Source organism: Crotalus tigris, unplaced genomic scaffold (assembly GCF_016545835.1).
Source record: "Crotalus tigris isolate CLP2741 ecotype Arizona unplaced genomic scaffold, ASM1654583v1 scf7180000024370.6872682, whole genome shotgun sequence".
Taxonomy (NCBI): Eukaryota; Metazoa; Chordata; class Lepidosauria; order Squamata; family Viperidae; genus Crotalus; species Crotalus tigris.
Genome location: NW_024100540.1, coordinates 6,510,912 through 6,537,722, shown reverse-complemented (window position 1 = coordinate 6,537,722; position 26,811 = coordinate 6,510,912). Strand labels below are relative to the sequence as shown.

The following is a 26,811-nucleotide window of genomic DNA, read 5'->3' as shown; positions in this document are numbered from 1 at the left end:
ATTAGAAGAATGGGCAGCCCCAAACTCTCTCCATAAACAGATGCCCTCCCAGGAAAGCTATGGGCTTATTGTGTGTGGCATGATAGACCAGCGGTTCTCAACCTATGGGTCGCGACTCCATTTGGGGTCGATCGACCTCTTTTGTGGGGTCGCCAAACGCGGCGATCCGCCATTTTGTCCCCTCCGGGGGCGGTGCCGCGCCTCCGGGGGGCGCCACCGCGCATGCGCGCCGTGCGTGGGGGCGGTGGCGCGCCTCCGGGGGTGGCGCTGCGCCACACATGCGCATAACGTTTGTGTGACGGGGGTCATCGTTACACAAACGTTGAGAACCGCTGTGATAGACTGTTCATCTGTTCTCAAATAAGTGGCCAACTTGCTAGGTCAGGCAGTGTCTTTTCAACTATTACAAGTAGTATAATGTAAAAATTAATAATTCTTTAATCAATTTTTCCATAACTGAATGATCATCAACCAGTATGTTCTGAGCAACTGGAGTGGGGACAGAGGGGTGAAGAATGAGAAATGAAAAAGATAATGTACCTCGCCATTATAAAAGCAATATAAAAGTGCTACGAGAAAACCCTGGAAGAGAAAGAGAAAATAAATTAGATTTGAGGAACATGTGCCAAAGTACAATTTGACTTGGAATTTATATAATCAGAGAATACATTTACAAAAAAAACTACCTGAAACATGAGCCATCATGCTGGCAAATTGAACATGAATGCAACTATCTTCCTCTTGCTCAAGAATTATTTTTGCCTCTTAACATTCATAAAGGTTTCGAACTGTATCCTTTCTGAGTAATCTGCGTAAATTTACTTTGAACATTTTGCTTGAGCAAATGTCTGGCTTGCTATTTGAAACTACAATGGTTGATTCCAATAAAATATATTATTTCTCCCTAATCAGACTTTTTTTTAACATTACAGGAAAGCCTGTAGTCTAAGGTTTACTACTTTACTACTTCCTGAGCAGGAAAGCTTGTGATCTAAAGTTTAGGGCATATTACATTTATGCCTGTAGACTTACATCTCCCTAGAATATGGCTGTAGAATCTTGAAAGGTGAGCATTAACTTTAAGAAATTTTTCCAAAAGACCCATTCATTCTGCTCCCTCATTTATTATGCACATATTTTAAAATTACCTTCTCAGAACTACCCATATTAGACTGATATAAATCTAATTTTGTTGTGTGGAAGTGGTTGAAATGTGTGGAATTCTAAGACTAAAATAGGTAGGTTTATGAAATTTGAAGAACAACACATCATTTCCAACAAGCATGGAACTGACTTCAAATGTCTCATTCTTGGGTTTAACGTCTTCAAAAAAAATTAAAATATATTGTAGAGCTAAATAATCAGACTCTAAAATCAGATTAGGACAGGGAAATTATAGTAAGAAATCTCTTGAAAATGTTCCTAATAATTAAAAGTATTTCACTGAATTGTTTTAATTGAACTAAGTCTCCAACAGCAATCAAGTTAAATTTAAAAGAAATAAAAAATAATATAAATATAAGCTAAGCCAAATACTGCACATATGATTTTTCTCCACTAGATTTTTATTCTTTTTTGGGGGGGGGGGTAGCAATAACAAACTAGGTTTGATTTTTGTTCTTGCTTTTTGTCAGATAAGTAACAAAGATTAAGTTTATTGAAGGCATTGCTAGTTAAGAATTATCACTATACCTGTTAACCAGATCTGTTCCTCTACTTGTGAGGAAAAGGAGAAAATTTTAATTTGGCAGCCACTACTGTACTTAAATATTGTTTCAAAAAGCTCTAGTCAATAATACTGAAAAATCGTATTTGGTTTGGAAAGAATTCTAGACAAATAATTTTATGGGATGCTAGTATTTTTCAGATATGCTAGATATTTATTCAGTAGTAAAAGTTTAATGTTTATATCAAATTGTATTTTAAAAATACAATTAGAACCAAATCCCTCCCCCTCCCCCACTTCCCAGAGCTGATTATAGGGTTACAAATAAATTATATTTTTAAATTATATTTTAAAGATTATTGTATTATGCATCATTTATTAATGATCTGTGATTATGTTTTTTGATATTTTTTCACATTTGCATTCTGTAAAGTTGATATTAAATTTGTTTAATACACTTCCATCAAACTTACATGGAAAGAGCCGATGGTTAGCTGGATGAAGGTTTTGACATGCCTGGAGAATCCTTCAACATGATCATCCATGATGAAATTAAAAACCGTCTCATGAATTCCAAGTAAAGGTATTAACACAAGAGTTGACCTTGCCAATCTTAAAATGAAAACAATCACCAACATGAATTAAATCCTTGAAATAAAACTCAACAAGAAACACACAATGGAATTATGACAGTCAGTTCCTTGAGACATTGATTTGGGATTAGATTGAGATGTCTATGAGCGTTAAACATTCTGGTGATAATTCCATGCTAAGACTGCAGCTCTGTGATTCTTGGAACAGTGTCTGAGTGACTTTAGAACCAACTGATTTCTCCCTCCCAAGGTCAGAGGCAGGGCCCAAAGGAAGCTAGTGAGACTTGAAGGGCTTGGGGAGTAAGTATATTTCCTTTTGATAAGAGAAAGGATTTCTTTCTGTTTTTTATTAAAAGTTTTAAAGATTTTATACAATATATATCTCAAATCCCTCCCCCCTTCCCCCTCCCCCACTTCCCAGAGCTGATTACAGGGTTACAAATAAACAATCGTAATCTAACTAACATTACCCAACTATACAAACAGTCAAATCCATAACGTGCTTTAACTCCTTTTCAAAATAAATATTAACAAATTAAATACGAAAATAATAATATAATTAAACCATAAGACTAAAACTAATATAAATTCTATCATATTAAACTATTAATAATAATCTAAAATTTACTCATAAGCTAGATAATATTTTTTAGTCTCATATTTATTCTGAATATAATCTATCCATCTTCTCCAAACCGGGATATATCTTTTTTGTGATATCTTTCAAATAAGCGGAAATTTTTGCCATTTCTGCTAAATTAGACACCTTGAGTATCCATTCTTCCATAGTAGGCAAAGAATCTTTCTTCCAATATTGCCCCACCAATAATCTTGTAGCTGTTATAAGATTCAACATCAAATTAATTTCTTTAACATCAAAATCTACAATAACACCTAACAAAAATAATTGGATTTCTTTCTGTTTTAAAATACTAAGTAAACAAAGAACAGTGAATATAGTTCTTCTCTTTTTGCCCTGAGGGTATTCAGTAGGCATAGCTTTAATGACATACTCCAAGATTAGAATACTCCTACTTTTTCTTAGGGTTGTTCCTAAAACCTTAAACTGTTTCTACTTTGATGTTCTTCCTGATGAATATTTACCAGGTTTACATTTTGGAAATTGTGGATTTATTATTTTCTTTATTGCATTTTGAATTCTGTTCAAAGTTGTGAGATTCCATCCAACCTGCTATCAAAAATGAAATATGATTGATGGAGCATATTGTCCCATATTTCACTTTAAAATTAGTATCTATTTTTGTTGCAATTTCAATTTCTTTAAAAATGACACATTCTCCTTAAGGAAAAAGCAAAGATTCTTGTGGATCTTCAATGAAAAATGCATTTAGCAAAGTAAACCAATGTTTCTCAATATTGAAAACTTTAAGATGTGTAGATGCGCATGGCTGGCTGGGGAATTCTGGGATTTGAAGTCTACACACCTCAAAGTTGCTAAGATTGAGAAACATTGATATAAATCTTTGCAGATTTTCATTTACATTATCAGGTGAATGAAATGTCAAACAAATATGTATGTTGGACAAATATGTTGACTCCCATATGGCTGTGAATCAAATCAAGTATGTATTTTTTTTTAAAAAAATATGGTACAGAAAATTATAAGAAAGCAATATCTACCTGAACTTATAGTCACGAAAGGTCATCTGCTGGGCTTTAAGTTTAGAAAGTAACAGTTTCAGAATCTTCAGGAAGATGCAGAAATTAACCTTAGGGGGGGAAAAACCACACATCTTAGTTGGTTTCTCCAAATACAATAAAGGTTTGTTTGTCTGAAAAAATCTTCTCTTACAGGGATTGCCTAAGAGCAAGACAACTGCAAGAAACACCCTTCAGACTGTTTTTAATAATTTTAATGTATAGAGACTCAGATTTCAGGTATTTCCTATACAATGTTGTTGCTCTGTCCTGCTTGTTATTTTGAAAGCTCAAAGTTTACTAATAGTGATGGGGGGGGGAAGGAAAGGGGTAGTAGCGGACCAAAAGGAAGAGAAAAAGTCTGAGGTTTAGCACTAGTGGCCAAGTGGCCGCTACAAAAGAAATATATATACAAAATATTCTTGAACATAAAGGTTTTTTCAAGTGTTTATTGCCACAAAAACAATAAATAATGCTTGACTTGTCTTACTAATTTAGAATTATGAAAGTAATTATTGGACACAGATCCCTCCTGATAAGTTGCTGTTTGGCAACACTGGGCTCCTGTTAAGGAGTAATTACACCTTTACTTTGAAACAATATATAATGTTTTCAAGTATCTAGGGTCTTTTAAACTACATAACTGCTACATAAAAATTGATGGTGGACAACAGGAATTCTTCATGCCCTTGTTACATTGGAAAGGCAACTCTATATGAACTGAGGACCTGATGTTACTTATGATTTGTAATCAAGTTGTTTATAGACGTTGAACTCTAACCCACAGTTTGAAAGCTCTTGCTGTACCTCACTGATTTGAGTATTAATCCCAGCATACAGCAAAGATTTTCTCAATCTAGGGGTCCCAACTAGATCTATTACAAGTCCCCATCGTCTTTCTCCTTCTGCTATCACTGCAGCTCCTTGAATTCTGTAAATTATTTAAGGTGCATATTTTGACTTAAAAGCAACATTGTATTGTATTACTATTCTGTACAATAGAATAGTAAGCAGTTTTACAATGATCCTTACAACAATGGAGAATAATATGGGTCCTCGAATGATCCACCAGACGGTCATGGTTTCATTTGTTGACCAGCATCTAGAAAACAAGTAAAAATGTATGTCATGTAATAACAAAAAATAAAACACATTTGTTATTATTTTTTTAAAAAACTGTATAATTCAACTTGGTGAATTATAGAATTGTATTAAAAAGCATATGAAAAGTTTTAAAAGCTTATGCTTTGTTCTCTGGGAAAGTAATCCATTGTATGGATAATACACTTTTTCCCCACAGGGTCACCATAATTTAAAAGAAATTTAGCAATCCAGCCTTCCTTTTGAGATTCCTACAAAACTTCTGAAATTGTACTCATTTATTCATTGGAGAGGGATGAATCTAGGATTCAGAAATTATTCTGAATCTCTGAAGTCTGATTCAGAATGCGATAGCTATCCATCATTCTTCTGGTGAAAAGGAATATAATTTATGGACCAGAAGATGAATAGCAAGAGGAGCAGGAATCAGGAAATCCGTAAGACTCACCCGCATGGCGTTCTTCAAAACATTCAAAAGCCAGCAATGGACTAACCTCCCTTTCATGAGAATTGTTTGTGGCATAGAATTAAAAAGTGCCATCTAGATTTTTATGCCACTAGGCTTCACAAGGATGAGGATATAAATAAAGTTTATCTTTGACACACTTTAGAGTCAAAACTTGGTTTCAGTTCTGTAACACTTTAGAAATTAATAGTTCTTGATATGAAACTACAGGGATACTACTTTTTTCCACAGTCAACACCAACAGTTCTTGATTTCTAACAAATAATCCATTGGAAGTTTTCAAGAAGAGATTGGACAATTGTTTGTCTGAAATGGTATAGGGCAGTGGTTCTCAATCTTTTTAATGCCGCGACCGCCAAACGGTCGTAAGTCGAGGACTACTCAACTAGTGCAGCACCATTTGCAGAATGGGACTTTTTGTGGGCTCAGCAGGGCAGAGACAGCTTGGACAATTCCTATTGGCTTTTGAAAGCCAATAGAATTAGACTCTATTCAAGAGAGTCTATTCTATTGGCTTTCAAAAGCCAATAGAATAAAAGGGAGTAGCACAGCTAAGGAAAAGGAGAAAAAAATGGCGGACTGCATTGTTTGGCGACCCCCGTGAAATGGTCGTTCGACCCCAAATGGGGTCCCGACCCACAGAATTATCATATCTTATCTTATCGTCTAAGTATGGCCAAAGCCCAGCTAGTCTGCTGTTAGGCTGGATAAATACGTATTGACTCTGATCTCAGTGTCTTGCTATTTGTTTAGGACTATTCACAGCCTAAGATACCCTTGTATCAGTGTTGTATACATCGTTGCAATCTGATTTCTGTTCAGACATGATGAACTTTTCCATCCTTTCTTGACTTTCTTTCTTTTCTGTCCTTTTTCTCCTCTTTCAACCTGGAATAGTCCATAGAAGTGATTTTTGCTGCACCCTAACCTTTCTAGCTAATATATTTTTAAAAGTTAAGATTATGTCCTTAATCAAGAATGGGGGATTAAAACATATGTTTAGGAGGTTACAAAAAGTTTTCTTATTGCCTAGCAATGCAGAACAAATGATTGGTCATCTTTAGTCTAAACATTCTGGGCAAATAAACAAAAGGCTCCTTTTTCTATTGGCACAAAGAAGGCAAGCAAAGAAACAATGAAACCAGTTACAGGAACATTTAAGACAGAAACTTACTCTACTTGCTCCCAGTGGTATTTTATTATTGCCCAAGAAGCTACAAACAAAACTGGAAAACCTGAAAGGAAAAACAGAGGTGGATATTATCGCATGACAAGACTTAATATGATTTCTGGGGGTATCAAATCCTTTGAGTTAAATGCTGTTCTTCTAGTTCAGTTGGTTTACTATTGCCGTCTTCTAAATTTTCCCCCCGAACTTCACAGTCTAATATATTCAATGTAACAAGGATAGCTGATATGTAGGGATTATCACTGATTATGTGAATAAAGGAAAGGCTAACGGCCTCAATTAATTTTGTTTTCCTCAGAGCTTGTTCCTTGTAAAAATCTACTTTCTTCACTCAACAAATATGTTCATAGATATTTGCCTTCTGGTTTGTGCGTGTTTTGAAAATCTCCAAGCAAATAATGACAGCAGCAAACTCCAAGGACTGCATTTTTCTAATAATCTGATGCAAAAAATCAAGAACAAGTTGACTGAAATCTTCTCAACAGCAGGAACAGGAGTAATTAACCCGTTTATTCAAATAGGTGAACAACCTATTTGGACTACTGCAACGCGCTCTACATGGGGCTACCCTTGAAAAGTATTTGGAGACTACAGTTGGTCCAGAATGCAGCCACGCGAGTGATAGTGGGTGCTCCTCGATACACCCACGTTACACCTATCCTCCGTGAGCTGCACTGGTTGCCTATTGGTCTCCGGGTCCAATTCAAGGTGTTGGTCATTACCTTTAAAGCCCTATATGGCTCAGGGCCAGGCTATTTGCGAGACCGCCTACTACCTCATAGTTCCCTACGTCCGGTTAGATCCCACAGGCTGGGCCTCCTTCAGGCCCCGTCGGCCAAGCAGTGCCATTTGGCGGGGCCGCGGAGGAGGGCCTTCTCTGTGATGGCGCCCACGCTTTGGAACCAGCTCCCCCTGGAGATTAGGACCGCTCCCACCCTGTTGGTCTTCCGTAAGCTACTTAAGACCTGGCTTTTCCGGCAGGCCTGGGGTTTATAAAACCTGACCCCTGGATGATTGTCTTTGTACTGTTGTTCTGTTATGTTTTATGTGTTTTTTATTGTTAGCCGCCCAGAGTCCTTCGGGAGTGGGGCGGCTTATAAATTTTAAAAATAAAAAATAAAATAAAATAAACCAGTTCTCTGTGTGGATGCTGCTTCCGGGATTGAATGCTCCAACACTGGAAGTTTTTAAGAAGAGACTGGACAGCCATTTGTCTGTATAGGATATAGGGTTTCCTGCCTGAGCAGGGGGTTGGACTAGATGACCTCCAAGGTCCCTTCCAACTTTATTATTATTATTATTATTATTATTATTATTATTATTATTATTATTATTATTATTATTATTATTATTATTATTATTATTATATAAGTCTATTCTGGGCCTGGGCAACAAAAAATTAGTTACCGGTTCTTCCAAAGTGGTGCAAACCGGCTGAATCCCACCACTGAATAAACCAAAGTTTAGTTTTGACCCATTCCATTTGAATAGCTGAACCAATCACAAAATTGACTGAAAGATATAAACCTACCAATTTATAAATCAAATCCATCACCTTAGAAAAGTCCAAGCTTACCCCATCCAATGAAGATGTATCTCAGCAGCTGATGTTTCTCAAACAGCACAGTAGCTACTAATAACCTGTAGAGGTAAATTCCTTCCACTAAAAGCCAGTAAAAATTTGCTCCAACAACATAATGCATGAAAAGGGGAGCCATCCTGCATAAGGTTAGTTTCTGCAAAGAAGAGACAAAAAGAAGAGTTAATAACACTATGCAGATCCCAATAAGGGATTAATTTATTTTGGCCTTGAGTTTATTGGCTGCAGGAATGCAGGTACTTGCCTGGGGACAATACGATAGTAATTTACTCTTCATGCTCCAAGTCCCTGGGGCAAAGAGTTGCTATTTTTAGCACATCTATTGAAACCTCATTCAGAAGTTTAATGTTTTAACTTTGTTCCTCTTTCTTTCTCCCTTCTTTTAAACTGCCTTGCTTTGGGATATGATGTTTTAATTTATTGTGTTAGGTTTTCCGGGGATTCACAAAACAGTAGCCCATAAATATTTCAAACAGACAAAAACAAATTTAATGTGCTTCCTGACCTTGCATTTGTATATCAATTGTTGTTGCTTAAAAATTAGCCACTAGTTCTCACAGGTGGTAAACAAGGGATGAGCATCATTTAAGCACCATGAATGAATTTTGCCAGAAAATTCAGCCCTGCAGCTTTTATTGCTACTGAATTTAGAAAAGGATCTATAGAAGAACAGACATCATTTTTTGCTGCTTCAATCACTTAATATTAACATTGAGAGTGCCTGCTGCAATACCTCTGGACTCAAGGAAGAAATCCATCCATTTTCATCAGCTGGCTTTTCTGACTCCGAAGAAAGAAATTCATAAGTACTGCGGGTTATGCCGTCTTTTATTAGAACTCCTGCAGCTCGGAGGATGAACGAAGCAAAGAGATTCATATGGATGTAATTTCTTGTGCAATGCAGTTTCCTGAAGGGGAAGAGAAGAGAAGAGAAGAGAAGAGAAGAGAAGAGAAGAGAAGAGAAGAGAAGAGAAGAGGAGAGGAGAGGAGAGGAGAGGAGAAGAGAAGAGAGAGAGGAGAGGAGAAAAGAGGAGAGGACAAAAGAAGACAAGAGAAGACAAGAGAAGAGAGAAAGGAGAGGAGAGGAGAGGACAAGAGAGGACAAGAGAAGACAAGAGAAGAGAGAAAGGAGAGGAGAGGAGAAGAGAAGAGAGAGAGGAGAGGAGAGGTTACAAGAATACACCAAAGTTAGTTACAGTCTTATCTGAAGAGCAATATAGTATGTTCTTTTCATGAAGTGACTGGGAAATTATACTCTTCTTTGGGGATGAGGGTGGCCTGACCAGGAAGGGCTCACTGGACTGTTTGCTTAGCTAGTTATGTGGCAGGTAAAACTGCGTATGATGCTACACAGATGTCTTTGCTGAAAATGCAAATTCCTGCCAATTGACAGTGCTTCATTGAGTCCCAGCCAGCTTTTGCTGCATTTGGTGTAGGAGCTTTTATTCCCCCGATGTTGTGTCCTCCCAACATAATCAGTTTTTCCCAGCTGCTGCACAAATTCATTTCTGTTCAAAAGTTCCATTACAAAGAATCCCATAGTACACCATTCCCTCCATATGATGATCAGACCTTGAGAGGATGTACAGGTAGTCCTTGACTTGCAACACAGTTCGAAGTTACAACGGCACTGGAAAAAATGACTCGTGACCATTTTTCATACTTATGATCATTGCAGCATCCCCCATGGTCATGTGATTTACATTTGGATGTTTGACAACTGGTTCATATTTATGACGGTTGCAGTGTCCTGGGTTCATGTGATCACCTTTTGTCACCTTACCAGCTAAGTCAATGGGAAAGCCAGATTCACCTAACAACTGTGTTACTAATTCAGTGATTCACTGAACAAATGTGGAAAGAAAGGTCGTAAAATGGGGCAAAACTCACTTAACTATTGTCTCATTTAGCAACAGAAAATTTGGGCTCATTTGCAGTCATATGTTGAGGACTATCTGCACTCAGATGTTCATAATCCTGTCCCTGCCTGGCCAAACATTCTTCCATTGCATTCCTCTCTTGTATGCTCCCAATACAGCAGGGACTGTGAGTGTTCAAACATTTTAAAAAGGGGAGAAATGAAATCATCATTTCAAAAAGCTCAGACTTTTAGGACTACTTGAGACCTCCTCTCATAATATAATCACATTAACATTCCTGTGTTTGACAAGTGAAAGCTCTTATTTTCAACAAAACCAGATTCCAGAGGTCAATTAAGACAAATTAATGCATTGTGTGTAGAAGAATCCTTGTAGACTGGAATAGTTCAACTATAATTTGCTAGACAGTCAGTGACTTTGTTGTGCATCTCCTTCACGTCCTCAGAGCCTGTGTTATCTTATGAACAGCTAGAATAATTGTTGATTTAAAACAAAAGAATTATTATTTGTAAGATGTTTCTGCCATTGTTTATGTACTGGAAAATGTTCTTCTAGTCTCAACAGAGCAAATGAAAAGATAGCTGTTTAGCTGAGAGTATAATGTTGATGATTGCGATCAAGAGTGTCAACGTTGCAGTATTTTAAAGTTCTAATTCTTTTTTTTTTAAAGAAATGCATGTAGCTATATAAAGTTGTGCAGGACTGAGCAAAAACAGAGCAACAAGTGTTGCAGCTGGAATCAAAGTCATTGCCCCTCACCCATCACCACCCTCATTCCAAAAGTTCATAAGAGTACAGTAATATTAAACATTAATTTGTACCTTGGTTCTGGATCTTTTCATGTTAAGATTAGCCCAACTCAGAGGAAAAAATGAAACTGAAGCCTGGTCTAGTACTAAAAGTTAATGTAATGCTAAATACTAAAAAAAGGAGATTTTTTAGATTTTTATGAAAATATCCTTATGTAACTTTCACATTTTAAAATCCAACTATGTAGATTTTAATCTGAGAATATGTAGATTTTAATTTGAGAATATGTAGATTTTAATCTGAGAGTATTCTTTCCGTACCCATGACACATTTATAATCAATAGCTATGGTTTCTGTAAGTAATATTTACACGTCACTGAAAAAGGAAATTGTGCAAAAGAGAACAAAACTCAGAAATTAGGCAATTAATAACTTTGCCTAATTAGAACTCAAGGAGAGTTGTGTTGATTACAAATGATCCACAAGGAATTGGCATATTTTGAAAAGCATCAGTGAAACAGATACAACCAAATGTGCATAAATTGTAGATCATATAAAGTTCATCTTGCTTCTGCATATTAGAAGAAGTCTCCTTATTTGTCCACTATCTAACCACGGATCATAAACAATCATTACAAGGCAGCCCACTTCCTTCCAAATACTTGGCCTTTTTAGTTGAAATGATTGCTGTCTTCTTCATGAATTATATAGGCATGTTTATATAATAAACTTTGGAATAAATTATAGTTTTCACAAAAACTTTGAAATGATTAAAAAAAAGAAGCCCCAACCCTCACACAACATTGAAGAACAGAGCAAAGTACAAAGTACTCAGAAATAAGCATTGGAGAAAAGTAGAAGATTCAGTTCCGTGTCATAGTTTTTATTAAACCACACCTGTACAAAGTTGTCTCGTATGTGAGCCAGTTTGGTGTAATGATTAAAGGCACAAGGCTAGAAACATGGAAACCATGAATTCTAGTCTTGTCTTAGGCACAAAGCCAGCTGCATGACCTTGGGCCAGTTTCTCTCTTCCAGATCTTGGAAAAAGGCAAGAGCAAACTACTTCCGAAATACCGCAAAGAAAACTGTGGGGACATTTCTAGGCTCAAAGGTATCAAAACAAACCAATCCCCATAGGGAACTATTAAGATTCTTCTTATTTCTCCTCTTCTTTCTGTTCCTATTCTCCAGTCTATACACTTCGTTACATTAAGTGGCCTCTCATTAAAATCTTTGCTACGACTTTAGCTTGTATCATTTTATTAATGTAACTTATTAAGGTGCCTATTACTGTACTTCCACATGGTTCATTACTGATATGATGTAGCGTCCTTCAAACACAACATGAATCCTGAGGCTTTGATAGCTTTGTGAAACCTACTCAACACATTACTGTAATATTTAGCACAGTCAAAGTTCATTTTTTTAAAAAAAGAATAATGTTCTTGCCATCAAGTAAGCATATTAAAACTTTTAGGCAAACTTCTGCTGGTTATTCTACTTTCTCAGGCTCAGTAGCTGATGTATTTCATTGCTTTTATGTGTGAACATAAAGTCATACAATGTGAATTACAACGGAGCTGAATCAAGTACACGAGGGTCAGGATGTTTTATACTTCTGTTCAGTCAAAATGATTTGAGAGAGTTTGGATTTTCTCCCTTCTCTTCCTCTCTTTACAATCTGTACTGTCCTATTCTTGGTAGTAAAATTTTAATTGTAATTTAGGAATCCTATGGGTCCATTTACATATGGATTTTACTAACAATCTTCCCTCTTGCGGTAAGCTTGTTCACTTGCATTTAAAATGTCTGTTTGAATAACTGGTAACTAAGCTTAGCTCAGTAAGACTATTCCATTCTAGTTCATTAAGCCTGAAAAATACGTGGAGCTGGCTTGGTAGTAAATATGTGTTTACAGTAATAGCAATAACCTTTAGACTTATACAGTGCCCCATAGAGCTTTAGCACATTCTCTGGATGGTTTACAATGTTAGCATATTGCCCTCAACAATCTGGATCCTCATTTCACCAGCCTTGGAAGGCTGAGTCAACCTTGAGCCCTAATAGGATCAAACTCCAGACTTAGCCTGCAATACTGCATTCTAACCACTGTACCACCAGGGTAAATAAATAAACAAACAAATACATAATTGAATGCCATGATTCATCAGCAGTGATTTCTTTTAATTTCAATGTTGATTCTCTATGGCTGATATTTCTAAACTAATCACTATTGTCACAGATTTACCTGAGGAAGGATGATTTAATTCTTTAGGCCAAAACTTTTTTGGATGATAAAATAAATATGCCGGGATAAGATACATTTCAAATATTTTCAATATTTGATATGTTATTGACAGTCATCAAAAACAATTATTTTACTAAGGCATGAGATATGAAAAACACTTTTTTCATTGTTAAAGTACCGTATATGCCGGCGTACAAGGTGACCCGGCGTATAAGACGACCCCCGTCTTTATCGCGGAGCCGCATTCCTAGAACGTCGTCTTATACGCCGGAAACTACCAGTATTTCCGGCGTATAAGATGACTCGGCGTATAAGCGACCCCCGTCTTTGGCGCTGATTTCAGCGCTCGCGGAAGTCGCCTTATACGCCGGCATTTACGGTAGTCTATAATTTTGTGATTCATGCCTCAGACACTTTCCAAATTCCTTCTGAAATTCCTTCCCTCATCTATTTTTTCTTTGTTAATATCTAATTTGGCCCTTGTAGAAAGACATTTTTTAGCTCTTTGTATATTTCATAGTCAGTGATCAAGGGAAATCCTTTGGGAAGGTCTGACATCATCTCCTTCTCTGTTCTAACATATGCCACAACAAGGTGATGCATAAATCAAATAAATAAAACATTCTAATGAATAGTTTAAACAGACCATATTCTACTGAAAAAAAAAAGTTATACTGACCTAAATAACAGCAGTATGAAGAGTGCTAAGACAAGGGAAACAAGAGAAATAGAATATCCCACAGTAGAAAGTTTTTCGAACACCATAAACAATGTAAGGTCTTCTGCCTGGAAACAACAAAGAAACAACATAGTTAATGTAGTCAACTTTCCTGGAGGGGGATAGATCCATAAATGTCAGATATATGTGCTTAGTTCCCAAAACAGCTAGTGCTATGTTGACACATACACCTGACTGTAAACTTTTAGGCATCCCTGATAAAACTACATGAGTGAGAACCCTGGTCATCCACCCATCCATCTATCCATCCATCCATCCATCCATCCATCCATTCATTCATTTATCAAAATTCTTAATTTTCAAGCTCCCTCATAGAGGTAGTACAGTAATTCACATGACTATAATTCACTCTACATGCCCTTTCCTTGAAGATCACTCAAAAATTTTAGCTGCAATACCTCTGGTTTATTACCCTTATTGTAAATCACTTTGAGTCCATTTCCATTTCATTCTCTATACCTCTATCTTTTTTAACTCTTGGGGCTTTTCTCCTAACAGGATTTTTTTTTTTAAAAAAAGAAGGCAATCAGAGGTATCATATTAAGAAACAAATCTGATCATCTGATAGTACAAACAAGCCAGGTAACCACCCACTTCCTACCATATTTATTATCAGAGAAACACTTAGAAGCCAGTAACTGAAACAGAATGCAATATCTGATTATTGCTTCTCCAATGACAGCTGCTTATGTGCTCCAAAGTGCCAAGCCAGAGGAAACTCAAAAACAGGAGCTTAATCAATTAAATAAATTAATCTTTATGAGGGCCAAAACCATTACAAACATAAATTAAAACAACCCAAGTATAATCCAAAAAATTATAATAACATTTTAATAGTTTAACGCATAGTGTGCTTCTATTAACAAAACTGGATAGGATACAGTTTTATGGCTAAGGCACAAAACTTTAGGAGGCCATTCAAGGGCAAATTAATTGAAAATGCTGTTGCACATATAATATATGCTTTACAAAAACATGTCCTGGAGTTTCAGGTTCATCAGAGAATGAGGACCTTGTTTAAGCACTAGAGGGATTCCATTATATCTGCTATTTAACCTGCAGTGGAGAAGGCATTAAAACGTGGTATGCAAAAAAAATCTGTAATGGGTGTCAGTAAGAACCTCTCCTCTCTCTCTCCGTCTCTTTCTCTCTCTCTCCCCCCCTCTCTTTCTCTCTCTCTCTCTCTCTCTTTCTCCACCCCCTCTCTCTTTCTCCTTCTCTCTCTCACTTTTTCTCCCTCCCCCTTTCTCTTTCTCTCCCACTCTTTCTCCCTCTCTCTCTTTCTCTCTCTCTTTCTCCTCCTCTTTTCCCCTCTATCTCTTTCTCTCTCCCTCCCTCTTTCTCTCTCTCTCTCTCTCAATCTTTCTCTTTCTTTCTCTCATTCTCTTTCTCCCCCCTCTTTCTTTTTCTCTCTCCCTCTCCCACTCTCTGTCTTTCTCTATCTCCCTTCCTCCCTCTTTCTCTTTCTACCTCCCCGCTCTCTCTTTCTTTCACTCTTTCTCTCTTTCCCTCTTTCTCTTTCTCTTTCTTTCTCTTTCTCGTTCTCTCTCTCTCTTTCTTTCTCTCTCTCTTTCTACCTCCCCCACTTTCTCTCTTTCTCTCTCTCCCTCTTTCTCTCACTTTCTTTCTCTCTCTCACTCACTTTCTGCTTCCCCCTCTCTTTCTCTCTCCCTCTTTTTTCTCTCACTTTCTTTCTTTCTTTCTCACTCTCTTTCTTCCTCCCCTTTCCCTCTCTTTCTCACTCTTTTTCTTTCTTTCTCTCTGTCTTTCTCTCTCTTTCTCTTTCTCTCACTCTTTCTCCCTCCCCCTCCCCCTCTTTCGCTCTCTTTTTCTCTCTCTCTCTGTCTCTCTCTCTTTCTCTTTTTCTCACTCTCCCTTTCTCCCTCCAACTTTCTCTTTCTGTCTTTCCTTCTCTATTTCTCTTTATCTTTCTCTCTCTCCCTCTCTCTTTCTCCCTTTCTCTCCCCCTCTTTCTCTTTCTCTCTCTTTCTCTCACTCTCTCTCTCTTTCTACCTTCCATTCTCTCTCTCTTTTTCTCTCTCACTTTCTCTCTCTCTCAATCTATTTCTCCCTCCCCCTCTCTCTCCCCCTTTCTCTCTTTCTCCCTCCCCTTCTGTCTCTTTCTTTCTTTCTCTCACTCTCTCTTCCTCTCTCTCTTTCTTTTTCTCTCTCACTCTCTTTCCACCTTATTTTCTCTCTCCCTCTCTTTCTCTCTTTTTCTTTCTCTCTCTCATTCTTTCTCCCTCTCCGTCTTTCTCTTTCTCTTTCACTCTCTTTCTCTTTCTCTCTCCCACTTTCTTTCTACTTCCCTTTCTCTCTCTTTCTCCCTCCCCACTCTTTCTCTTTCTCTCATTCTCTTTTTCCCTCCCCTTTTTCTTTCTGTCTCTCCCTCTTTCTCTTTCTCTCTCCCTCTATTTTTATTTCTCTCTCACACTTTCTCCCCGTCTTTCTCTTTCTCCCTCCCCGTCTTTCTCTCTGTCTTTCTTTCTTTCTCTTTCTCTCTTTCTCTCTCCCTCTCTATCTCTTTCACTCTCTCTCTTTCTCTCACTCTTTTTCTCTCTCTTTCTCCCTTTATCACTCCCTCTCTCTTTCTCCCTCTTTCTCTCTCCCTCTTTCTCTTTTGCTTTCTCCCTCTCCCTCTTTCTCTCCCTCTTTCTTTCTCTCTCACTCTCTCTACCTCCCCCTCTCTTTAACTTTCCCTCTCCCTTTCTCCCTCCCCCTTTCTCTTTTTCTCTCACTCTCTCTCTCTCTCTTTCCCTTTTTCTCTTTCCCTTTTTCTTTCTATCTCTCACTCTCTTTCTCCCTCCCCCTCTCTCTTTCTCTTTCTCACTTTTTCTCTTGCTCACTCTTTCTCCCTCCCCCTTTCTCGCTCTCTATCTCTTTCGATATCTTTTTTCTCTCACTCTTTTTTACCTCCCCCTTTCTCTCTCTTTCTCTCTCTCTCTCCTTCTCTCCCTCTTTCTCTTTCTGTCTGTCTCTTTCTCCCTCCCCTCCCCCTCTTTCTCTTTTTCTCTTTCTCTCTCACTCTCTCTTTCTACCTCGCCCCTTTCTCTCTCCCTCTTTCTCTTTCTCCCTCTCTTTTTCTTTCTATCTCTCTCTCTTTCTCCCTCCCCCCTCTCATTCTCTCTTTCTTTGTCTCTCACTCTCTTTCTACCTCCCCCTCTTTCTCTCTCTCTGTCCCTTTCTCTTTCTCCCTCCCCTATCTTTCTCTCTTTCTCTCTCTCCCTCTCTCTTTCTCTCTTTCTACCTCCCCTTTTCTCTCTCTATTTCTCTCACTCTTTCTCCCTCTCACCTCTCCCTTTCTCTCTGTCACTCCCTCCTAAACCCTCTCTATCCCTCTTTCTCTTTGTCTCTCACTCTTTCTCTCTTTCTCCCTCTTTCTCTATCCCTAACTTTCTCACTTTCTCGTTCTCTCTCCCTTTCTCTATCCCTAACTTTCTCTTTCTCTTTTTCTCCCCATCTCTCTCATTCTCTTTCTCTCTCTCTCTCTCTCCCTCTCCTTCTCATTCTTTCTCTCTAGCTCTCTCACTCTTTCTTCTTTCCCCTCTCTCTCTTTCTCCCTCCCCGTCTCTATTTCTTTCTCCTTCTCACTCTCTTTCTATTTCTGTCTTTCCTTCTCCCTCTCCCTCTCCCTCTTTCTCTGTCTCCCTCTCTCTTTCTCTCACTTTCTCTTTTTCTCCCTTTCTCTCTCCTCCCTCTCTTTATTTCTTTCTTTCTCTCTCGCTCTCTTTCTACCTCCCCCTCTCTCTTTCTCTTTCTCACTCTTTCTCTCACTTTTTCCTATCTCACTCTGTCTCCCTCTTTCTCTCTCTCTTTCTACCTCCCCCTTTCTCTCTTTCTCCTTCCCTCTCTCCCTTTCTCACTCTTTCTCCCTCTCTCTCCCTTTCTCCCTTTCTCTCATTCTCTTTCGCCCTACCGCTCTCTTTCTCTCCCTCTCCCTCTATCTCTTTCTCTCTTTCTCCCTCCTCCACTCTTTCTCTTTCACTCTATCTTTCTCCCTCCCGCCCCCTCTCCCTCTTTCTCTCACTTTAGTTCACTCCTTCTCTTTCTTTCTTTCTCCCTCTCTTTTCTATTTCTCACACTCTTTCTCCCTCCCACCTCTCTTTCTCTCTGTCACTTTCTCCCTCCTGCCCTCTTTCTCTCCCTCTTTCTCTTTCTGTCTCTCTCACTCTTTCTCTCTCCCTCTCCCCCTCTCTCTTTCTATCTCCCTCTTTCTCTTTCTCTCTCTCTCAATCTTTGTTTCTCTCTCACTCTCTTTCTCTCTATCTCCCTTTCTTTCTCCCTCTTTCTCTCTCTTCCTCTCATTCTCTCTTTCTCCCTCTCCCCTCTTTCTCTTTCTCTCCCTCTCCCTCTTTTTCTCTCCTTCTCTCTCTTTCTCTCTCTCCCCCTTTCTCCCCTCCCCCTCTCTCATTCGCTTTCTCTCTCTTTCTCCCTCTCTCTCTCTCTCTCCCTCCCTCCCTCTCATTGTCTCTCTTTCTCTCTGGCTCTCTCTCTCTTTCTCTCACATTCTTTCTCCCTCCCCTCTCTCTCTTTCTCTCACCTCACTCTTTCTCCCTTCCGTCTCTATTTCTTTCTCCTTCTCTCTTTCTCTCTCTCTTTCTCCCTCCCCCCTTTCTCTTTCTTTCTCACTCTCTTTCTCTCTCTCACTCTTTCTCTTTCTGTCTCCCTCTTTCTCTCTTTCTCTTGCTCTCTCCCTCTTTCTTTCTTTCTTTCTCACTCTTTCTCTCTCCCCCCTTTCTCTTTCTCTTTCTCTCTCACTCTCTTTCTACCTCACCCTCTTTCTCTCTGTCTTTCTCCCTCTCTCTCACTCTCTTTCTCCCTCCCACTCTCTTCCTCTCTCTTTCTCCCTCCCCCACTTTCTCTTTCACTCTATCTTTCTCCCTCCCACCCCTTTCCCTCTCCCTCCCTTTCTCTTTCTCTCTTTCTCCCTCTCTCTTTCTATTTCTGTCTTTCCCTCTCCCTCTCCCTCTTTCTTTCTCTTTCTCTGTCTCCCTCTCTCTTTCCCTTTCTCTTTCTTTCTTTCTTTCTTTCTTTCTTTCTTTCTTTCTCTCTCACTTTCTCTCTTTCTCCCTTTCTCTCTCCCCCCTCTTTCTCTTTCTCTCCCTCTCTTTATCTTTCTCCCTCTCTCACTCTCTTTCTCCCTCCCCCACTCTTTCTCTTTCACTCTATCTTTCTCCCTCCCGCCCCTTTCCCTCTCCCTCCCTTTCTCTTTCTTTCTCACTCTTTCTCCTTCTTTCTATTTCTCTCATACTCTTTCTCCCTCCCACCTCCCCCTTTCTCTCTGTCACTGTATCTTTCTCCCTCCTAACCCCTCTCTCTCCCTCTTTCTCTTTCTGTCTCTTTCAGTTTTTCTTTCTCTCTCACTCTTTCTCTTTCTTTCTCTCTATCTCCCTCTCTTTCTCTCTCTTTCTTCCTTTCTCTATTCCTAACTTTCTCTCTTTCTCTTTCTCTCTCCCTTTCTCCCTTCCCCATCTCTCTCATTCTCTTTCTCTCTCTCTCTCTCTCTCTCTCTCTCTTTTTCTCATTCTCTCTCTTTCTCTCTGGTGCTCTCACTCTTTCTCCCTTCCCCCCCCTCTTTTTTCTCTCTCACTAACTCTCTCTTTCTCCCTCCCCGTCTCTCTTTCTTTCTCCCTCTCTTTCTCCCTTATCTCTCTCTCTCTCTTTCTCCCCCCCTCTTTTCTCTCTCTCTCTCTCTCTCTCTTTCTCTTTCTGTCTTTCCCTCTCCCTCTTTCTCTTTCTCTGTCTCCCTCTTTCTCTCTTTCTCTCTCCTCCCTCTTTCTTTCTCTCACTCTCTCTTTCTCTCCTTTTTTCCTCTCGTTCTTTCTCCCTTCCCCCTCTTTGTCTTTCGTTCTCTCACTCTTTCTCTTTCTTTTTTCCCTCTCTCTCTTTCCACCTCCCCCTTTCTCTCTCCCTTTTTCTCTTTCTCTTTCTCTCACTCTTTCTGCCTTCCCCTTTCTCTTTTCTCCCTCCCCACTCTCTTTTCTCTTTTTCCCTCCCCCTTCTCTCTTTCTCTGTCTCTCCCTCTCCCTTTCTTTCGCTCTCTCCCTCACTCTCTCCCTCTTTCTCCCTTTTTCTCTCTCCCTCCCTTTCTCCCTTTCCCTCTTTCTCTCTTTCTCTCTCCCTCTCTCCCTCTTTCTTTCTGTCTCTTTCTCCCTCCCCCTCTCTTTCTCTTTCTCTTATTCTTTCTCCCTCCCCCTCTCTCTCATTCTCTTTCTCCCTCCCCTTCTCTCTCTCTCTTTCTCTCTCTCTCTCACTGTTTCTTTCTCCCTCCCCCATCTCTCTTTCTCTTTCTCTCCCTCTCTCTTTCTCTCTCTCCCTCTTTCTCTTTCTATCTCTCACTCTTTCTCCCTCCCCTCTCTTTCTCTCCCCCCCTCTTTCTCCCTCTTTCTCTTTCTTTCTCTCATTCTCTCTTTTTCTCTCTTTTACCCTCTTTCTCTTTCCCTCTTTCTCTTTCTCTATCTCTGTCTTTCTCTTTCTCTCTTTCTCTCACTCTCTTTTTGTCTCTCACTTTCTCTTTCTCGTCTCTCTCTCTCTTTCTCTCTTTCTCTTTTTCTCACTCTTTCTCTTTCTCACTTTTCCATCTCTCTCTCTCTCTTTCTCCATCTCTCACTCTTTCTCACTTTCTATTTCTCTCACACTCTTTCTCCCTCCCACCTCTCTCTTTCTCTGTCACTGTATCTTTCTCCCTCCTGCCCGCCCTCTCCCTCTCTTTCTCTTTCTGTAACTCTCACTCATTCTCTCTCTCTCTCACTCTCTCTTTCTCCCTCTTTATCTCTCCCTAACTTTCTCTTTCTTTTTCTTTCTCTCTCCCTTTCTCTCCCTCCCCCCTCTCTTTCTCTCCCTCTTTTTCTCTTTCTCTTTCTCACTCTGACTCCCTCTCTCTTTCTCCCTCTTTCTCCCCTCCCCCTCTCATTCTCTTTCTCTCTTTCTTTCTCCCTCTCTCTCTCGCTCCCTCCCTCTCTCTCTTTCTCATTCTCTCTCTTTCTCTCTGGCTCTCTCTCTCTTTCTCTTTCTCTCTCTCACTTTCTCCCCCCCCTCTCTCTTTTTTTCTCTAATTCTCTCTTTCTTCCTCCCTGTCTTTATTTCTTTCTCCCTCTCTCTCTTTCTCTCTCTCATTCTCTTTCTCCCTCCCCCTTTCTCTTTCTCTCATTCTTTCTCCCTCCCTCTCTCTCTCTCTCCCTCTCTCTCTCTTTCTCTTCCTCTCTCCATCCCCCCCTCTCTCTGTATATGTGTGCTTCTTTCTCTATGCGTGTAAGAGAAATTTATTTATTTTGTTTTGTTAGACAAACCTGCATTCTGTATTGACTTCCCATCTTGATTTATATAGGTCCATTGTGGAAAATAGATCATATGTGCTATTTAATTACTGTGCATGTATCTGAATGTTGAAAACCCTATCTATATTTTGTACCTGGGAGCCATAACATTATTAAAACTATACTTTTGAACTCATCTTGTAAAAAAATCACTACAAGTTAGGGTTCTCTGGAGTACAGAAACCCAGTTTGCAAATTCTCAAAGGAGGCTGTACAATCAATAAGGAAACTAAAGGAAATCTGGACTCTTGCTGAGTGTATTTATGGCTTGTCTCTCAGATTAGTTTGATGTGTTCTTCCTGTTTCTTTTGAATAAACTCTGTAGTCTGTAATCCCAAAAGAGAGAGGGAGGGGAACTTCCTTAAGCCTCCAGTCTAAATCATACTAACCCTCTTTTCTAAAACAAATGTTACCTATTTTCATGCAAAGTAAATTGCATCGTGCATCATAGGTGAGCTGTAATCACAGTACCAAATAAGAATAATAGACTAATAGAGCTGGAAGGGACCTCGGAGGTCTTCTAGTCCAACCCCCCGGCTTGAGCAGGAGACCCTATATCATTTCAGACAAATGGTTGTCTAGTCTCTTTTTTAAAGCCTTCAGTGATGGAGCAAGCTATTTCATTGGTTAATTGCTCTTACCGTTAGGAAATTTCTCCTTAGTTCTAGGTTGCTTCTCTCCTTGGTTTCTTTCCAACCATTGTTTCTTGTCTTGCCTTTTGGTGCTTTGGAAAATAGTTTGACCTCCTCATTTTGGTAGGATATTAGAACAGTGCTATCATATCCCTCCCAGTCCTTCTTTTCATTAGACTAGACATCCCCAATTCCTTGTATGTTTTAGTCTCCAGCTCCCTAATCATTTTTGTTGCTCTTCTCTGCACTCTTTCCAGATTCTCAACATCTTTTTCACAATATGGTGACCAAAACTGGATGGAATATTTCAAGTGTGATCTTACTAAGGCTTTGTAAAGCAGTACTAGAACTTTGCTTGATCTTGATTCTATATTAATTCTTTATTAATGCAGCCTAGGACTGCATTGCCTTTTTTGGATGCTGCCACACACTTTTGGCGCTCACATTTAAGCAATTGTCCACTAGGACACCAAGATCCCACAATGTACAATTACTGGCATTAAGCCAAGTTTCACTTAGCCTGTACTCAGTAGGCCAAAAGAGATTTCCTGAGAAAAATGGTGAATGTATCTCCCATAAAAGATGACCCTGCTCACTTTTTCTTTAAAATTATTCTCCTCGAGGCATTCTGAACGGTTACTCCAAACTTCTGTTGTGTTTTCGATGTTTTGCCAAATCCCTTGGTCCAAGCAGACTCTGTATACTTTCCTTGTGCTTCCTAAAAGTAAACAGACACAAGCTCAAAGGTCAAGCCACACATTTCATTTTTCAGCCATAGTTTATTGCTGTCATCCTTTCATTGCATGCCTAGAAAGCCCAAAAAAAGGAGACTTGGCTTAGTGTAGGCAGTTCTTTGTAATGTCTGTTTATTTGGGAGGTAACTGTAGAAAGCTTAATATTTCTCAGTGGATTAACACTGTCAAGCCTGCATAATTCCCTATTTTTAAATCTTTTTACAAGCTTAAACCCATGGGATAAGACCATATTTCTTTAAATAGCTTTTAATATCTTTGTCATGCTTTAAATGAATTGCGCTTGAAGTTACAAAGCATTAATTAATTCAACATTATTAGGGTCTTTTTCTATTGGAAATAGATCTCTGGTCAAATGTGTCTCTCCATCTATATCATTGTCTTTTGATATAATGTCCATGAGTAATTTAAGGCATCCATCTTTCCTTAATTTCAAATGTATCTCTTTCCTAAACACAGCTGATTATGAACAGTTTTTGCCAAAAACAATTATATTTGAATACACATGAACACTTTTTTCTGTTTTCCATGGTTTTTAGATTATTCCATATTGTTTCCCTCAGTTGATGTCACAATCATTTTGTGATGATCATGCTTATAAAAACATAGCCAACTGATCTTTCATTTAGCCAACAGAAGTCTTTCTAGTTCTGCTACTTATGTTCCCTTTGACTAGAAATAAAAAATGTGAACATATCAATCTTGTATTCTGCTTCCTATATCAGTGAGGGCAAACCTTTTAGAGACCGAGTGCCCAAACTGCAACCCAAAACCCACTTATTTATTGCCGGGTGCCAGGTGGCCGTGGCTCACTGGATGGGTGTGGCTGTGGTGGTCATGGCAGATTGGGTGGGTGCGGCCAAGGTGGGTGTGGTCACCTCAATGTTGCTCGTGGGGAGGGACACCTGTGGGGGCCAGGCAGGGTTGGGGGAGATCCAGGGGGGTCTCTGGCAGGTGGGGTGGTGGGCAGGAGGCTCGTCCTGTGGGGTGAGGCAAGGCAAGGCAAAGCGAGGCAGGGCAGGGGTACCATTGCCGCAGGGAAAGGCAAGGCAGTGGCCAGGGGCAGCTGCTGCCTGACACCATTGGCCCCCACACACAGAGGCCAGCAAGTGCATGGGGGCCAACGGTGTCCATCAGCAGCCACAGCCTGCCAGCCCCTCGACCAGCACACTCTGGGGCTCCGCAGCCCGCCGCCAACAGTTCAGAGAAACATAAATGCAGTGTGTCGTGCCCAGGAAAAGGAGAGCATGCGAGGCCAGGAGGTATGAGACATGGGGGAGGGAAACCAGCCATGCTGGGATGCATCCGGTCATGTGGGACCTCGGTGAGTTAGTGGGCGGCTGGTTGAAGAGGGATGGTTGCCATCTCTGGGGCATGGTGCGCCTGCCCACAGAAAGGGCTCTGAATGCCGCCTTTGGCATGCGTGCCATAGGTTTGCCACCACTGTCCTATATGGTTATGATAAGCATTAGCTAATACCATAAGAAAATCACTCCAGATTTGCCATGTGAAGTATTCAAAACTACTGGTAACTATAGTGAGAACTTTGCACCGGCATAGATGTAAAAATGTAATAATAGAATGCCATATCATATTTTTGCACCTGCTAAGAAATAACACAATTATTCCTATTGCAAAAGTGATGGGTACAGTACTTCTGAAGACTGCTAACTTTCACTCAATTTTGCTAACATGACTAGTGGTGAAAGATGATGGGAACTGCAGTTCAGGATATGTGGAAAGTCAGAGATGCCCCATCCCAAATTTATGAAATTGGATGTTCAGTTTTGAACAGTGGGACTGTTGCAAATGTAGGAAGATAATGAAGTTCTAGATTTTAGTACCGCTGCTTTTATAATTTCTACACTCTGTACTGATGACAGCAGAATCAGATTATAATTCAGATAGTTCTCCAAAAGCTACTAGATACTATTAGTACAGAAGAACTTCATTTTAGATCATGTTATGCCCAATATAAAACTCCAAAAGGGAAGGAAAATTATATAGTGTATTACAATTTAGCATTTCCAAGTTTACATTACCATTTTTAAGCCATGGTATATAAGATGGACAAGCAACAGAGATATTTCCTGGTGGCGAATGAGGCCAGCAAGCAAACTGATCAAAACTTCCATTACAATATATTCCTGTGAAGGAGAAGGAGAGAGAGAATATTTTTGAAGATTAACTAAAGTTTACAAGTAATTGATCACCAAGGAATGCAATATGTCTAAACTAAGCTCTACAGTGATTACATTTGTAATATGGTAACTTTGTATATTTGTTACTTAGTGTGTATATAAAATTACTATTTGTAACCAAGTTACCTTTCTGAAAACAGGTTTAAATACTGACCATAAATCGTATCTTAAGTGCACTTAGTTGCCAACTTATTTTTCTTTCATAAACCAAACAGATATTGTTAAGACCAGCCAATTTTTAAATGAAGCAATCTCACTTTTTATTTCTTCATCATAAACTTACTCTGCTACTATTTTCAACATTAACATTGCACTATGTTGAAAACCAACATGGTTGGCTGAGATTCCAGATAGATAGAAATGGTAATTTGGTTTGGGACACTTCGCTTATTAAACTAACAATACCAAGACCAATCAAAATACATACTGTCAGATTGTAACCATGACAAATAAATTTAAAAGGTATGGGAGTGTAAATATAAAATAAATGTCTAGCCCCCATTCTATGCTTTACCTCCCTTTGTCTTTTCTTTATCCTTTTTTGTCTTTATGTACATATTGAATGTTACATTAAAAAAAACCCTAACTATCCCTTTTTATATATGCACTTTTTGCTTTGTTTTTCATTTTCGGAATTTCTCTGGTCACATGCTAAAAGAAAATACAATATGGTGAACTAGAGAAAGTAATTCAAATTGATCTGAAGAGGCCAAAAGGTTAGTCAGAAAGTTTAAAAATGAGTAACAATCAGCATTTGGATAAGTCAATCAGATCATATTTCAGCTAATTATCATCTTTGCCAGATCACAACTTCATATTATATGTCAGTAGAATATACTGTAAAGTAGGATATCAAGAGAAGAAACAAAGAGAGAAATCAGGAAAGGTTGAAAACATGAAAGCAGCAATAGCAGCAGCAACAGCTCAGATTTTTGACTCCTAGCAACCAGATAGATAAATTTTCTCCATGACAATCTATCCCTAACTTTGCTCTTTCAGGTCTTCCAAAGTTGCACTTGTAGCCACTGTAATTAAATCCATTCACCTTGCTGCCAGTCATCCTCTTTCTCTCTTTCCTCCCAGCATTAGACTTTTTCCAGATAGCTGGATTTTCTAAGTAAGTAGGCTGGCTTATTTTCCCATTTTATTAGGACTATTCTCTAACAGTTCTTCTCTAACAGTTCAGTATTATGTTGTATAAAATAGCCTCTAATAAAAGCTTTACTTGCATCCAAGCCATTCTTCGGAATTGAAGGGGCACTAGGGAATTGAAGGGGAACTCATCAAATTTGCAGATGACACCAAACTGTCAGGAGTAGCCATCACCCCAGAAGACAAACTCAGGATCCAAAAAGATCTTGACAGATTTGAACAATGGGCCTCATCCAAAAAAATGAGTTTCAATGTGGAGAAAAGCAAAGTTTTTCATTTAGGCAGGAAAAATCAAAGGTAGAAGTACAGATTAAGTGAGACCTGGCTCAAAAACAGTAACTGTGAGAGGAACCTTGGAGTCCTAGTAGACGATCACTTGACTATGAGCCAGCAGTGTGCAGCAGCAACTAAAAAAAGCTAATACAATCCTGGATTGTATAAACAGAGGCATAGAATCAAGATCACGCAAAGTATTAGTACCTCTTTATAAAATCTTAGTACAGATATGTCAAACACAAGGCCCAGGGGCTGGATGCGGCCCGTGAAGTGGTTTCATGTAGCCCGCGAAGCCATCCTGGAAACAGTAAGGGAACAGCCCCTGCTGCCTTGGCCCTGGCCCAGGCCGGCCGGGAGCCAATGTACAATTTTGTGGTGGTCATCTATGCTGAAACACATTCAGTCTTAGCTCCACAAGGCCGTCTGGAAACAGTAAGGAACCAGCCTTTGCCGTGTCGGCCCCACCTCCTGGGTGCATGTTGGGGAAGTGTCACCCTTTGTGAGGAATGAAGAAATGGACCATGCCTTGGCGCTTGCCCCGGTCCCACTCCCTTCTGCCAGAGACCCTCAGATCTGTCCCAGTCCTGC

At 39.4% G+C, this 26,811-nt stretch overlaps 1 protein-coding gene across 2 annotated transcripts in view; it reads right to left on the bottom strand.

Annotated features, from left to right (window-relative positions):
- Positions 1–26,811, bottom strand: part of GLP2R (glucagon like peptide 2 receptor) — a 48,281-nt gene that overhangs the window by 4,130 nt on the left and 17,340 nt on the right. For both annotated transcript variants that reach the window (XM_039328104.1, XM_039328105.1), the window contains 10 exons: positions 24,637–24,741; positions 22,439–22,560; positions 13,835–13,941; positions 9,008–9,182; positions 8,251–8,410; positions 6,660–6,720; positions 4,951–5,020; positions 3,901–3,989; positions 2,140–2,278; positions 541–582 (listed from right to left, as the gene is read on the bottom strand). In XM_039328104.1, coding sequence (XP_039184038.1) covers positions 541–582; positions 2,140–2,278; positions 3,901–3,989; positions 4,951–5,020; positions 6,660–6,720; positions 8,251–8,410; positions 9,008–9,182; positions 13,835–13,941; positions 22,439–22,560; positions 24,637–24,741 — 1,070 coding nt within the window. The remainder of the gene's footprint in view (positions 1–540; positions 583–2,139; positions 2,279–3,900; positions 3,990–4,950; positions 5,021–6,659; positions 6,721–8,250; positions 8,411–9,007; positions 9,183–13,834; positions 13,942–22,438; positions 22,561–24,636; positions 24,742–26,811) is intronic.